At 40.4% G+C, this 14322-nt stretch overlaps 1 protein-coding gene across 1 annotated transcript in view; it reads right to left on the bottom strand.

Annotated features, from left to right (window-relative positions):
- Nucleotides 1-1057: 1057 nt before the first annotated feature.
- The window catches only part of LOC149281839 (collagen alpha-1(V) chain-like), an 84416-nt gene continuing 71151 nt past the window's right edge, over nucleotides 1058-14322 (bottom strand). Inside the window, exons 46-69 of the mRNA XM_089498984.1 lie at nucleotides 12859-12966; nucleotides 12715-12768; nucleotides 12554-12607; nucleotides 12366-12473; nucleotides 11789-11842; nucleotides 11156-11263; nucleotides 11011-11064; nucleotides 10777-10884; nucleotides 10609-10662; nucleotides 10439-10492; nucleotides 10306-10359; nucleotides 9829-9882; nucleotides 9633-9740; nucleotides 9471-9524; nucleotides 9330-9383; nucleotides 8911-9018; nucleotides 8186-8239; nucleotides 7851-7886; nucleotides 7700-7753; nucleotides 7340-7598; nucleotides 5352-5464; nucleotides 3654-3722; nucleotides 1512-1745; nucleotides 1058-1204 (exon numbers count right to left, since the gene is read on the bottom strand). Coding sequence (XP_089355110.1) covers nucleotides 1058-1204; nucleotides 1512-1745; nucleotides 3654-3722; nucleotides 5352-5464; nucleotides 7340-7598; nucleotides 7700-7753; nucleotides 7851-7886; nucleotides 8186-8239; nucleotides 8911-9018; nucleotides 9330-9383; nucleotides 9471-9524; nucleotides 9633-9740; nucleotides 9829-9882; nucleotides 10306-10359; nucleotides 10439-10492; nucleotides 10609-10662; nucleotides 10777-10884; nucleotides 11011-11064; nucleotides 11156-11263; nucleotides 11789-11842; nucleotides 12366-12473; nucleotides 12554-12607; nucleotides 12715-12768; nucleotides 12859-12966 — 2154 coding nt within the window. The remainder of the gene's footprint in view (nucleotides 1205-1511; nucleotides 1746-3653; nucleotides 3723-5351; nucleotides 5465-7339; nucleotides 7599-7699; nucleotides 7754-7850; nucleotides 7887-8185; nucleotides 8240-8910; nucleotides 9019-9329; nucleotides 9384-9470; nucleotides 9525-9632; nucleotides 9741-9828; nucleotides 9883-10305; nucleotides 10360-10438; nucleotides 10493-10608; nucleotides 10663-10776; nucleotides 10885-11010; nucleotides 11065-11155; nucleotides 11264-11788; nucleotides 11843-12365; nucleotides 12474-12553; nucleotides 12608-12714; nucleotides 12769-12858; nucleotides 12967-14322) is intronic.

Here is a 14322-nt window from a genome sequence, read left to right as displayed (position 1 = left end):
ATCTTCTTAAAACAAACCAAAAAAGCGACAGGATGACAAAATGAGCTCTGTAATTACCAATCTGTAAATTTAGCGATTTCATTACAAAAAAACCCAATAAAAGTCTGCCCTCTTCCTTTTACAATATTAAAAATACATTACACAGACAGTTTTGGAACCTTTTCAAATTCATTTCTTTTAAAAAAAACAACAATAATAATAGTGTGGTGTCTTAGTGGGACTGTACCGCAGCTTTCAAAACATTTGCATTATTTAAAAAAAAAAAATTCACATTGGTGTAAAATTGAAAGTAATTTACTTTATATTTCTGCTAATTTTAAGACTAGGTCACATGCAAATTTTAAAGCCAGGAAATATTGGGTTTTTTTTGTTGATAAAAAAAAAACTAAATTAATAAAAAAAAAAATAATATACAATACAAATACTTACAAACATACAAAAATATAAGCACCTTTAATACAGAGGGACAGCAGGCGAACTGATGCATACCTATGCACCCTGTGCTTTCCTATTAAATACTGTCATGATTAATTTGGAAACATTGTTGTGAAAAACAAGTCCCTTAATGTTCCGAGTTGATGTCAAGAATCTCCAATAAAAGTTGCTTTGATCTTCGGAGTATTAGAGACCGTCTTCTTCGTGTTGGCGGGAGTATTGCTTCATACGGGTGGGAGAGCGGATAAGCTTCGTGTTATGTGATTGTCAAGTGTTGGTGTTTAGGTCATGTGATCCAAAGTCTCTAAATGTCTTTTTTTTTTTTTCTTTTTAATTTCAAATTTTGAATTTCAAATTTTTCGAATTTCCCCTATACAATGGAGGGTCCAGGTGCAGAGGCGAAAAAAAGGAAATGTGGGTTTGAACCCTTCACCATCCCAGTTTTAGAACGTGCGTGTAAAAAAATTTTGTAAAAAATTAAAAACCGCGATGAGGTTTCAAGGTTGCTCATTTGGAGACGTAATGTTCTGTTATGATATTGGCCTCTTTTCTCTTTTTTTTTTTTTTAAGAGAAAAATATATATATTTTTGTTTGTTTTTTTTAAATTTTGGAGAGCAGTTTTTAGCCCACGAAACACACTGGTCCCACCTCAAAGCCGAATTTTTGCGTTGCGTCTCCGAAATCATTGAACATGATATCTACAATTGGAGCTTGTTCCACTTTGGGAGTGTTGAGTTCTAGAATAGTCTTTTGATAACCTTTCTTTGACTGTTAAAAAGAAATAAAAAAGGAGTCAACCAGAGAGAACTCCGACAGCAAGACGAAAAATTTTATATTACAACCAAATACTCTAAATATATAAAAATTAATTAATTTAAAAAAGTAAACCAGCATATGACATCATAAGTCTGCGTTCTGTAGTAACAGCGGCTAATGCAGAGGCGACGACTGGGAGCAACAGCCTGGGTTAGAGATAAATACATTGCCGCTCTTGACAAGTTTGGTGAGATTTCAGTATTTATTTTTGTGTAACAATATTTTAGAGTAAAGTCACATTTCGTTCTACGATACTTACTGCGCATCCATCCATTATAGCCCGTATGTAAGGATTATTGTCGTACGACATTTCTTCGTCGTTGGACCCCAGGAAGCGGATAGCCTTGTCGTAGCTGTTGGTGGTGGCATCATGCCATGCGACCGACTGGTAGCAGTTGTAGGTGATATTCTGGCTGACAGAAGCACTCAAGAGCCTCAGGAAAGTCATCTGGACAACACCGATGGGGTTTCCCTCTGCGTCCACGTAGGACAGCTAAGAAAAATCAAAGACAGCTACAACGTGAGGATGGCGGGACTTGGACATAAAGGAAATGGGATTTATTGCCCTTGATACGACAAAGGTCTACCTTCTACAAGACGTGGTGGAACCCATAAAAAAACATTTGACAAATAGCAATCGTGAGCTGGTAATCGGGATCCATGGTGGTAACAGAACATTAGTCTAGACTTCTTATTCTGGTTTTTGGTGACCACTCAAGTTTTATCTCACTCTTAATACCCCATTCTGAAGCAACATGCATGTAAACATGTCTTAGGCGAGGAGAAGTTGGGTTGGAGGCCACTGGGCGGCTTTCTCCATAGTCGCACCAACCGCTAACCAACCCTGACTCCCGTTTTTCTTTATGTACAATAATACTTTTTTTTTTTTTAAGGAGCCATGGAAAGAGACAAACTTGGGCTAAAAACAAGATCATACAAACCGGATTCCAATCGACGTTCTCCTGCTCTCCTGAGTTAAATATGACTGAAGAAGACGAACGTGCAAGCAGACACAGCTAACATCACATGCTTAGGAATGATTGCTGCTGTCTAGCAAGCAATCAGAAGCGACATTTTCTCTTGTCACTTATTATGCATTTTTTTTTTTTTTTTATGACCCATTTTTTTATGATCGAACAGGGAAAATTAATTTTTGGACTTTATTTTAGCAAGTGACGGTAGCTGTTTCTTTAAAACAACACGCATTCAACAATACCTGGAGTATATTCAAGTCCAGCATCCGAAGCGGGAAGGGGGGGAGCACTCGGGAATTTTAAGATAAAGTAGGCTTTTAAAGAAAAGAAGAAAAGGGGGGGGAGGAGGTTGGAAAGGAACGCTCCATAGCAAAGAAATCAAGATGAAATATAACAGGCTTAAAGGATGCTGTGAAGTTAACACAAGAGCCCCCGCTGTCAACGAGTGGGGGGGGGAGCCGGGAGAATGTTCTGCTTCAAAGCGGCCACCACAAGGTGAGCGGAGTACCTATGATATTGCCAGCGGACGATCCAGCGGCAAATCATCGCACTCATCCCTTCTTCATGACCGTTAAATTTGAAAGGCGACTAATCCAAATGTGTTAAATTAAATACATTTTTAGACAGATATCGGAACATTCTGAATGCGCCCTCGCTCGTATCTTTTCGACTTTGAGCTATGGTTTTACCAAAAAACGAAGGTCGGTAATAAAAGAAACGTGTCTAATTGATTTAAAGACCCCCAAAGTAAACCAACAGGGGGTTCCTTAATGCTTTTACTGTACGGGGATTGAACGTGTGTGTTTTGTCATGAAGAGTTCATAGGTACCCACCGAGAATGTAGATTTTGAATCTGCCGCAGGCAATAAAAAGAGACTTGAAAGAAAAGGTATACTATTAAAGAAGTCCGTTGCAAACACAGCCCCCGAAGCCACCGGTGCCGCTTATACTCATTCTCAGCTGGACTGCTTTATGGAAGATATCCCGAAGGAAACAAAATTGTCTTTTAAGGTGGATACTATGTGTTTGGCTGAAGTATGCAAAAAAATCCATATTTTTGGATAATACGAGTCAAGATTTGTTGACCTGTCCAAGGTTGTTGGATGTGAGAAGTCTCAACAGATTGTATTGGAAACTGGAGCAATGCTATCATTTTTGGTTGAACATCGAAATTATTATAATTTGTTTTAATTGGGGGTATCATTGAAACTGAGAAACAAAGAAGACAGTACTTCTTTGGTAGAATTCTCCCACAGCATAGAATAAATTTGGACTGTTCCACCTTAAATTAATTTTCCTTGAAGTTGGGAAAACCAGGTCTCCCCGAGCTGGGTATTAGTCGGACATGCAGAGTGGTTTGGCCAGAACCGAAACAGACTCCGAAGGTCGTGCTCTGTCTGAGACTGTTGGCCGGGTTAGCCACTTACCATTGAACCCCGCTTGTAATGACTATACCATGAACCAGGCAGCTCTTTGGGCCAACGAGCCAGTTTGGTCTGTAAAATACGACACGGGTTATGGAAACGAGAATTTAAAAGCTGAATCTTACCAGTTTACCGCGCTTGAATTCACTGAACCAGGAGCCTGGCGTTTCTTTGGGCCAAGATGTAATTCTAGCCTAAATTGCGGAAGGGAGAGGACAGGGGGAAAGAAAGTTACATTCCTGAGCACACAGTCTTGGATGTTCATCCAAAGCCACCAACACGTAAAATACACATAGGTTGCCATATGTGGGTCAAACGTGTCTCATTTCCTAAGGGTCCCTTCTTATTGGCTGTTTCCAATACAGACTGATTCTTAAATATCTTTGTTTTATTTCTAAAATCATTTAGTATTTTTAAGCTGGCCTACAATTCAAATTAGTCTACCACTAATTCTTCTTAAGTTATATTTTTTTTCTATCTTTTTTTCCATGTAAAAGAAAAAAAATGAAATCATTTATTAAAGGAAAACTAAACCATTCTATTAAATTCTAATAAAATAATAAAAAAATTAGAGGTGATCTTAAAAAAAATTATTGTTTGGTATTAATGTATTTTTTTCAATATTAATTATTCCAATATTCCACAGCGCCCAGAACCATTCCAAACTTGCAGTATTTGTTACATGTGAAAGAATGGTGTTCGGGTTTAGTCCCCAGGCTGCCTCATCAGCCTCCAACCTGTCTCCTTGGGTAAGAAAACACGGCCAAGGAAAGTTACTGGAATGAACGTCCATTTAAAGTGCCATCTATGTCCCAACAGAACCAACTGGACATCACGCTCTTACTTCCTTAGTCTTTCCTTTCCTGCTCCGGGAGCGACACAGGCCTTATTTTGGTCATTTTGATACTAATTAGAGTGTTCAACGTTAATTGGCTTCACCAAAAAGACAGAAGGAGCAGAAAAGGCTTCGAATATTAGCCTTCTGGCTCAACCAGTGAATTTCTAGGCTCAATAATAAAAGGAAATTCAAGCATAGAGACAAAATAATGCGACATTAATACGGATATTTACAGAAATAATACATTTCAAAAAGTCCAATTTAAGGACATTTTTGTTGTTGTTATGGACCCCTAACTAGTATATAGGGTTTAAAATGGCAGATTTCCTGTTTCCTGTCTTTAAGTTACCACGCCAACGTTTTACTTCACGGCACTTCCTGTTCAGGGGTGGTCATTACTTGTGTCACCCATAAAAGAGGTAAAATCGGAGGCACTGGGTGGGCTTTAAGGCATGAAATTTTGTAAATGGAAAAGTTTTAATTTGAGGATGTTGTGACCCAAAAAAACAAGATCGCATATTCCGGACTAAAAAGGCAGATTGGAAGAGAAATCAAGATGTCTGCCGTCTCGCATTACTTTGGAGAATACAAACTAATACTCCAAGCGTGAACTCATGGGTCGGATATTATAGACCCACATTATATCCGTTCTGTTCAGAGCCTGTGCTCTGTGGCAAGATGCTTTGATCAAACGAAGCAATCGATACCTTAGGCTTGCGGCGTCTGGGAAAGGACAGCTATTAATTAAGCGATCTTTAAAATACTGAATGCTAAGCGTTCCTTAACTGCCAAAGTAGCCCCGGTGCCAGACCGTTCGATATCTAACATTGCCAAAAACCAAAGGCAGAGACTCCAACACTTACTCCTTCAGACTTCTTGTCAGGGAAGATGCAGGATTCTCCACCGGCCGTGAAATTACAGTAAACTTTGAAAGAGTCTCTGGAGCACCCTTGATTGGGATCAATCCAATATTCACCTGGATATTAATGGGGAATAATGAAAAAAAAAAGGCACGAGGACCATAACTGACATGGAAATACACTTTGCCATGTTTATTGTAAAACATATATTTTTGAGTATTACCCCGGGACTAGATCCTTTGCCTTTGCATTTAGTCCAGGTCTGCCAATAGCATGTTTTGGAACAAGCAACAAAGAGTAATAATAATAATTGCAATACTTCAAGGAGCACAACAGTCTTCATGTTAAATGCATATATGACTCCGGTTCATATGGCTCCCATTCGGCCCCCGTCTAGTCTGCCCGTTTCTCCTGCTGTAAAGACTCAAACCTTAATCAGTCGTTGGTCTCGTCTTAGATTCAGGAGCCATATGCCTGTCCCATGCATGTTTAAATCCCCTCGCTGTATAAGCATCTACCATTTCTGATGGGAGGCGGCTCCATTTATCTACCACCCTCTCTGTAAACTATAACTTCCTTACACTACATCTGAAATCTGCGTTCTACTGCTTGCTAACCAGCGCAGGCGTGATGTACGTACTGGACTTATAAATAATGCTTTATCACCTAACCCCTCCCCCGGCTGCCTCTACTGAAAACAGGAAGCATTCGTCGGTACACTTCTTGCACATGCTCAGTAGATGCAAATTGTGAAATGAATAAAAAATACAATTTCAAGGACTACGCTGTTCCTTTCACTGCAAAAAGGATGAACTTTTATATATAGAAAAATAGAATTTGCAAAAAAAACATCCCTGTACCAAAAAATGAAAATACAGGACTTCATCTTTATGAATAAGAATATAGGAAATGCATTATTAATAGAGATGGGTTTAAATATAGAGAGAACAGACTATTATTTGGCTGCACCCTCCACGGCTGCCCCCCTCTTTGTAAAGTAAAATGCTGAGTTAGTTATTCTGTAGGGAATCTGCAGTTATGTGACTGCTCCATTTTTCTAAAATAGATATGCCCCGGCAGTTGAAACAGAGATTTTTAATGCATATGTAAGAGACCGGGTGTGGGGATTAAAATAAGAATCTCAACAACAAGAATTTGGATATAACACCTGAAGGTTCTATGAAAATAAAGCTGCATATCGCTATTTAAAATACATCTTATTTACACGTTCAAAAGTTTGGGGTCACTTAGAAATCTTGTTTTTGAAAGAGAAGCTAATTTTGTCCATTAGAATAACATGAAATGGTTCAGAAATCCATCGCAGACGGGGTTAATGTTGTAAATGACTATTGAATATCTTCATAGGCGCTCATCACTCTTTATCACTCCCATCACTCCTGTGTTCCAATGGCCCTTTATCACTCCCATCACTCCTGTGTTCCAATGGCCCTTTATCACTCCCATCACTCCTGTGTTCCAATGGCCCTTTATCACTCCCATCACTCCTGTGTTCCAATGGCTCTTTATCACTCCCATCACTCCTGTGTTCCAATGGCCCTTTATCACTCCCATCACTCCTGTGTTCCAATGGCCCTTTATCACTCCCATCACTCCTGTGTTCCAACGGCCCTTTATCACTCCCATCACTCCTGTGTTCCAACGGCCCTTTATCACTCCCATCACTCCTGTGTTCCAATGGCCCTTTATCACTCCCATCACTCATGTGTTCCAATGGCCCTTTATCACTCCCATCACTCTTGTGTTCCAATGGCACGTTGTGTTCGCTGATCCAAGTTTAAAACAGCTCAGTGACCCCAAACTTTTGAACGGTAGTATTTTATTAGATACATAACTCTCTTACAGAATGTCTAAAAGTTCCCTATTCTTCTCTATGATGAACTTTGTGAAGAGTTACTCAGCTGCCTTGACTTTCTCGTACGTCGTGACATTCAGTGGGGAAACACGATTATACTTAGTTATTATTATCTTACCATCTGGGAAGTCTGGATGACAAAGCTGTAAGTCCTTGCAGGTCCTGGCTGGATTTCCCTGAGTACCCAATGGGTGTTTCATTTGTTCGATTTCCAGTTTAAGAGAGTTCAGAGAGCCAAAGATCTCTTCCATGCCGTCTGCGTAGTCCATGTAGTTGTCTGCGTTCCCGTCGTCGACCACTTGGCTAGCATCGATATTACGTTTGCTTCTCTTTGAGGAGTGCATAGGCAGTGGCTGTATGAGTTCACCAGGTGGACCCTATAGAAGCCGATGGGATGCAGAGAGAAATGTTAAAGGAGACCTGTGGTCAGCTCATGGATTTCAACATAGTCTTTCTATAGGTAAATGATGTTACTTACAGGAGGACCTGGTGGGCCAGGAACTCCAGTTTCACCCTTGGGACCTGTTGGACCCTGTGGAAGACATAAAGAAATAATATTTAGGTGATGTGAACTGCAACAAAACACATCTTAAGCTTTAGGTTGACTTACCAGGGACTGTTTTACTTACCGATGACCCTTTAGAACCTTTAGGTCCAGGACCACCCTGAAATTTAAATGACAATTAATACAAACTTGAGGAGGACATATCTGCATAGCTTTCATTGGAAAATACACATTACGAAAGGAGAACCTTCGAAAGCTTAATGGAAGAACACAGGGCAGCGACGAGACTATATTAACACATTCCATAATTCATAAACAAAACTAAAGAAATGACTTCAATTAAGTCTTGGTATAAAGCTTGGTGTATATAGACCATCAGCAAAGCAATACTTTGGGAAATCTAGGCAGATGTTCTGTTTGTTTGGCCTTTATTGAAGTCAGGTTTAAATTGATACATACCGGTAAGCCAGGAGGACCAGGGGGGCCGAAGGGGCCAGATGGACCAACAATACCCTGAAACACAATTAGAATTTTATCATCTTCTGTTAGTACCTTGTTAATAGACAATTTTCAATGGGGGGAATGTATTTTTGGAGGGAGGCAGCCTCTGCGTCCCACTCTCGAATTGGTTGGATCGATGACGCAATCTGGTCTTGACACTTGGCCACTCTCCGCCAACTCTACATCCCACGTTCACCATCAGCTGATCGATGGTCACTGCTCTCCCTACCTCAAATACCACGCTTTCCATTAAAATAAACAATATTTTACTTACTCTAATATATCACCTAATGAACTGCTTCCTTTTATAAACAGTCATAGAAAGTACAGATTGTTTTTTCCAATTCAGATGTCTTTCCTTAAAGCCAATTACACCAGGTGTGTGTGGTTTTTTTTTGCTTCGAGATCTGTTTCAGTTTAATGTTTACGCACACAGAGGATGAACCCCATTGTTCAATGCTGGCAAAGTATATATAACTTGCTAAACCTACAGCCATGTATGTCTCTACTAGAAACATGTAATCAATATTTTAGATGCCAAATTATTTTTTTTGACTTGGCTGACACCGAGTAATGTTATCCTCTAGCTACGGCCCCTTCTCTCCTACGGACTCTCTTAGGGCGATGAGCGTTAAGCTGGCTGTTAAATTGTAATGTAAGTTGAAAAATAATAAGCTATGTACCTGGTCTCCTTTAGACCCTTGAGTACCCTGTGGACCAGGAAGGCCTCGGTCTCCTTTTTCTCCTTGTTCACCTGGAGGTCCGATGAGACCAATCAATCCGGGGTGACCCTATGAAAAGAGAAATCAATGTATGTTTAGTACTCTCGGGAATAACCCATTGTCTTAACTTCCCATTGGGCACCCAAGCCTGTTGTTTTATAACAATGTCCACTGTTGAGTGTCACCAGGACACCGAGAATTACGTGGAATCAGAAAAGTACAGCAAATGCATAAAGGTATTTTAATTTTAATTGGTTTCTACTGTTTTCTGCTCACTTCAGAAAGTCAATGCGGATTAATGGTTCTAAAGACAACAATTTCTGCATCGTATCAGGTGATTTATCTTCCGTAATCGCCAACGGTTGTAGAATGAGACATACCTTTTCACCCTTTGGACCAGAATCTCCCTTAAGTCCTGGCAAACCCGGTGGACCCTATAAGAAATAACCATTAATTACTTTGCTGGCAATCTGGTAAAATAGTCCTGAAATATTTGTGCTGTCAAACACTGGAGAACATACCATTGGCCCACTTGGTCCATCAGGGCCGGAAGGACCAGGAAGGCCTTGTTCGCCCTAGAAGAGAATCATTTTCCAAATTATATTTCAACGAAAGAAACAGAAGTGTGCTAAATGGACTATACCTTCCTTATAATAACACAACTTGGTTTCTCAAACACTTACTACGGGCCCAGGTATTCCTCTTAGACCTTCAGAGCCAGGTTTTCCAGGAGCTCCCTGAGGACCAATTGGGCCTGTCTTTCCAGGAGGACCTTCTAAGCCTGATTCACCCTAAAAAAGTATTAAAACAAAGTAAAATAAGGGAGACTGAACTGAACCAGTACTTCATTTGGAGTCATTTGGCAGACATAAAATTTACCTTGGCACCCTTTTCTCCTTGTCTTCCTTCAGGACCTGCTGGGCCAGGAGGTCCCTAAGAAAACACAATATCCTTAAAACGATGCTTACACATGTACTGGTAGGTTAAATGAGAGATACTACGAAGATACAGAACACAATATAGTTCATATTATAACACTATAAATAAAATAATATGCTGTTAGAGACTTGGACCCTTTTTACCCGTTGGACTTCAATGTCTACTAAAATGTAGTGGTAGGTAGAAATTGTAGTCCATCGATAGCTGAAGAGTCACGCAAGAGCAAATTGTCTCGATGGCAAAGGTCTAACTAACGGACATTAAACAAAGCATTTGAGGAGACTGGACTTGGTGGACACCTGTCTTTTCTTCTTGATCATGTAACCATGAAAGGAACCGATTTCTGAAGCAGTTGTCTAGCTTTGAAGATGACAACGCTTTGGTATCAGGATACTGGACATGTTATTGGTTACTCACCCTCTTCCCAGGTGGACCTGATGGGCCGGGTTCTCCAGTAGGACCAGGTGATCCCTAGATAACAAGGAAAGTGTTAGCATATACAAGATTCTTTATGAAGATGGCAATATAATGATGGGCATAAGACACTTACAGGCTGACCAGATTCTCCATCATCTCCTTTGTCACCAGGTGGTCCATCTTGACCCTGAATATCAAATGAACAGAATCTTGTCTTATTATGTATGATGTGTAAAGAACATTTTGTATGAGTCAGATTTGGCTCTTGGGGTTAGCCAATTAAATGTGGTAACTTATACTCACAGAAGGTCCAGGCTCACCAGGAGGACCAGGATCACCAGGAAATCCAACAGGACCCTAAATATTAAGCAATGTAAAGTTACTGTATAAACCAAGATGTTAATGAATATATGTGTTTTTCATGGCTTCACTCATGGAAAATAGGTTAATGTAACATAAATCTGTACTTACGGGACTGCCTTTTGGACCATCATCTCCTGGAGGACCCTTGGGTCCAGGTGGGCCTGCTGCACCTTGTAGACCTGCCTCTCCCTTTTCACCTCTTTCACCTTTGGGACCCTGTGCATTAGAGGATTGACATTAGGCCATACATGCAACAAGGAAATTGCCTCATTCTCTGAGAGGATTCAAGTTTTTAAATAAAGATGGACACTTTGGTTCTTGGTAAATCTGTGTTTCACTCACTGGTGGACCAAGTTCTCCAGGAAGTCCAGGTTCTCCTGATTCTCCAGGCTCTCCCTGTTAACACACATGGGGTAAATTGGTTACTTTCTGTAGCGTGTCTTTCCGATCTTTGTTCCTGATTTACAACCAAAGAGGCAGATCTTACTTTCTCTCCCACAGGGCCAGGATTACCAATTCCACCAGGGGGACCTTGTGGACCATCAGCTCCAGGGGGACCAGAGGGGCCTCTAGGGCCTGGTGGACCAGGGGGACCCTAAATGAAAAAAAAATTGGTACGAGAAAAAAAAAACATGTTTTTCCCATTGTCGTTAATAATTAATTCACACATGCATGTGTCCGTTACAAAGATAATAACATAAGCATCGGAAGGGCAAGTCCAGTATAACAATAACTACAACAGGCACTGGAAGAGCATGTCGGTATAGGAATAGCCACACAAGCCCTCGAAGACCATGTTCTGTGCAAGAATGACCATACAAGGACTATAGGGGGTGTGTCCGTTATAAGAATGACCATAAAAGGCCTGGAGGGGTATCTCTGGTACAAAAATGACCATATAAGGACTGAAGGGGTATGTCCGGTACAAGGATAATCACACAAGCACTGGAGGTTGCATGTTCGGTAAAAGAGAAACCCACAAGCCCCAGTGGGTCGTGTCCGGTACAAGGATAACAATAAGAACAAAGGGATCATTTTTTTTACTTAAGTTGTGCAAGGCTACAATATGGCACCTCATTTACTGGGTCATGCAGAATAGATAAGATGTTTTTTCACCTACCATTTGACCAACATCTCCCGTTTCTCCTTTTTCACCAACCGGTCCAGGTAAACCCTGTTAACAAAAAATTATTCACAAAAAATAATTACTTAAATGATATTTATACCAAACTTTTTAGTGTGAACGGAACAAGGGATGTTCTTAAAGAGAGGAAGGTGAGCCCAGTTCAAGAATCTTGTTATAACTTGGTTAGACAATGGCATCCAAAGTGGAACCAACAAGATATTAGTTACATCATCAAAATGTTTGTAGTGTCCTCTTTTATGGAAAGTACAGTACGCGACTAAAATTAGAAATACATGGAAACTATCTAATTTCATTAATCACCAAAATACTCCTGGTTACCATAGGATGGCGGCTTCTCAGTAATTAACACCCATTGAAGCCGTTAATTTATAAATTGTATTAGCAAACTGCCTCTCTCAACATAAATCTGAAGTATGTGTTTCCTCGTTATAAAGGTGATATATGGAAGTCCTTCTCACCATACATCATTTATGTAAATTAATAATTATTTGAATTCTATCTTCTAGATAAAAGTTATAAATACGAGGCGGTTGGAAACATTGATGGTCACCTGTAATCCAACTGGTCCTGGTGGTCCAGGGAAACCTCTAGGTCCTTCGTCACCTTTCTGACCAAAAAGACCTTGTTGTCCTCTGGGACCTGGTTCTCCATCAGCACCCTAGAGATTAAGTAAGAGAAATGATGAATATCTGGAACTGCTGATGTAATAACAAGACAGTAAAGGGTGAGGTTACTTACTGATGGCCCAGGTTGACCAATGGGACCTTGGGGTCCAGATGGTCCTGGTGGACCCTATAGAGGAAGAAAAGAAGAATATTATTTTGAGGATCCAAAAGGAAGAAACTCAGTTTACCATAAAAACTCATATTTTTATGGTAACGAGAAGGGACTCATTATACCTGTTCTCCTTTCTCTCCTCGGTTTCCTTTTTGTCCAGGTTCTCCTATTTCACCCTGTTTAGAGATAAGATCAGGTTGAGGATTTAATGTTTTAAGGTCGGATGATTAGTTTTGGTTGATCATATTTTGAATGGAAGTACTTACCTTATCTCCGTCTTCACCTGGTGGTCCAACTGGTCCGGCTGGACCGGGAAGTCCCACAGGACCTTGGATGCCATCACGACCTGCAGGTCCCTGGGGTCCTTTTTCACCCTGCAATCACAAGTGGAAAATGTAAAATGTTATCTATACAATGTGGGCATAAATAAAAACTAAACATGGGCATGTTTCACATTATCTACAGGTGAGAATTAATGAAACTCTAGTGTGAAAACTGTAAGCAGCCAATGAGAGAAGTTTTTCTTCCACGGTGTAGCTCTCACAGCTCCCTTGCCACAGTCAATACTACAAAACATCCATAATAAACATGTGCAAATGTGTCAAAAACGGTTCGGATTAATTTGCGGTTTGCTTTTGGCCCGTTCCGGGCAACAAATTTAATTCCTTGCCCATTCTTTTCAACTGAAAATTCAGGGGCATTTTTTATTTGGGGACAAAATTCACTACATTCACTCTCACATGACGGGTTATGTCTGCAGAGATGCGAATGAAGAAAGATGATAGCAGATTAAGGATTAAAGATAGAAGAGAAAAGAGAGAAGAGAAGGGGGAAGACAGAAGATGCAGAAGCAGATGTGGTTGGCAGAAGCAGAAGTAGTTAGCAGAGAAGGTAGGGAAACATTAGGACAGAGTGAGAGTGAAGGAGAATACGAGTGTGTGAGTGCGAGAGAGTGTGAATGAATGTAGACCCATGAATTTCAGAGCTTTTCGCGTCGTTTTCGGCGGCCAAAAATTTTCAATTCGTACGATGCCAAATGCACAAGTCTACCCTGTAACCGCGTTCCTCCGTGAATGGTGTGAGTACAAGAAGGCTGCATGTCGTCTTGTTAAGCACGTACAGCTCGCTCTGTCTCTCCGCTGTGAAATATGTTGTGTTAAATATTCCTACTACGTTATGAATCCTTGGAGCTGTTAGTAAATGCCTATAAATAATATAAATTAGAGTTTTCATCTGACGTGAAATGTTCTCAATGCTCTCCCTTCAGCCAGACCTTTTATGAAGTTGGTTTTTTTTGTTTTTTTCCTGGCCCCTAGGTCTAATGTCTTTTAATACGCCAATGTAAGCGAAAATCCTCTGCTGAAAACCCCCCCCACCTTTAATAACTAGAATCAATCAACATTAATGTCCGGATTCGATTGAAATTCGCTTCTGCATTACCGTATCCCAGCGGAATACATACAGCGTTTGAAATATTAGTGTCAGAAGTGTTTGCATTCTCGCAAGATAAGAAACAATTGTTGCAGGCATCCAGAGACCTCGTTCTTTTTTAACGACTAACCGGGTCTTTAGCATTCGCGGGTCACAAGGGCTTAAAATCAAATGCCTTTATCCAATTAAGAAACAAATCCCTTCATTTCGTCCCGTGGAAAACCCTTGGCTTCTTTGATAAATCGCACATTGTTTTATCCAGGCTTGGGGGGGAAAAAAAACAATGTAGATACCGAAAT

Source organism: Sceloporus occidentalis, unplaced genomic scaffold, assembly GCF_023333645.1.
Source record: "Sceloporus occidentalis isolate IW3139 unplaced genomic scaffold, rSceOcc1.0.p SCAF_127, whole genome shotgun sequence".
Classification (NCBI taxonomy): domain Eukaryota; kingdom Metazoa; phylum Chordata; class Lepidosauria; order Squamata; family Phrynosomatidae; genus Sceloporus; species Sceloporus occidentalis.
The sequence above is the reverse complement of the archived record's forward strand: the minus strand, read 5'-3'. Positions and strand labels throughout refer to the sequence as shown.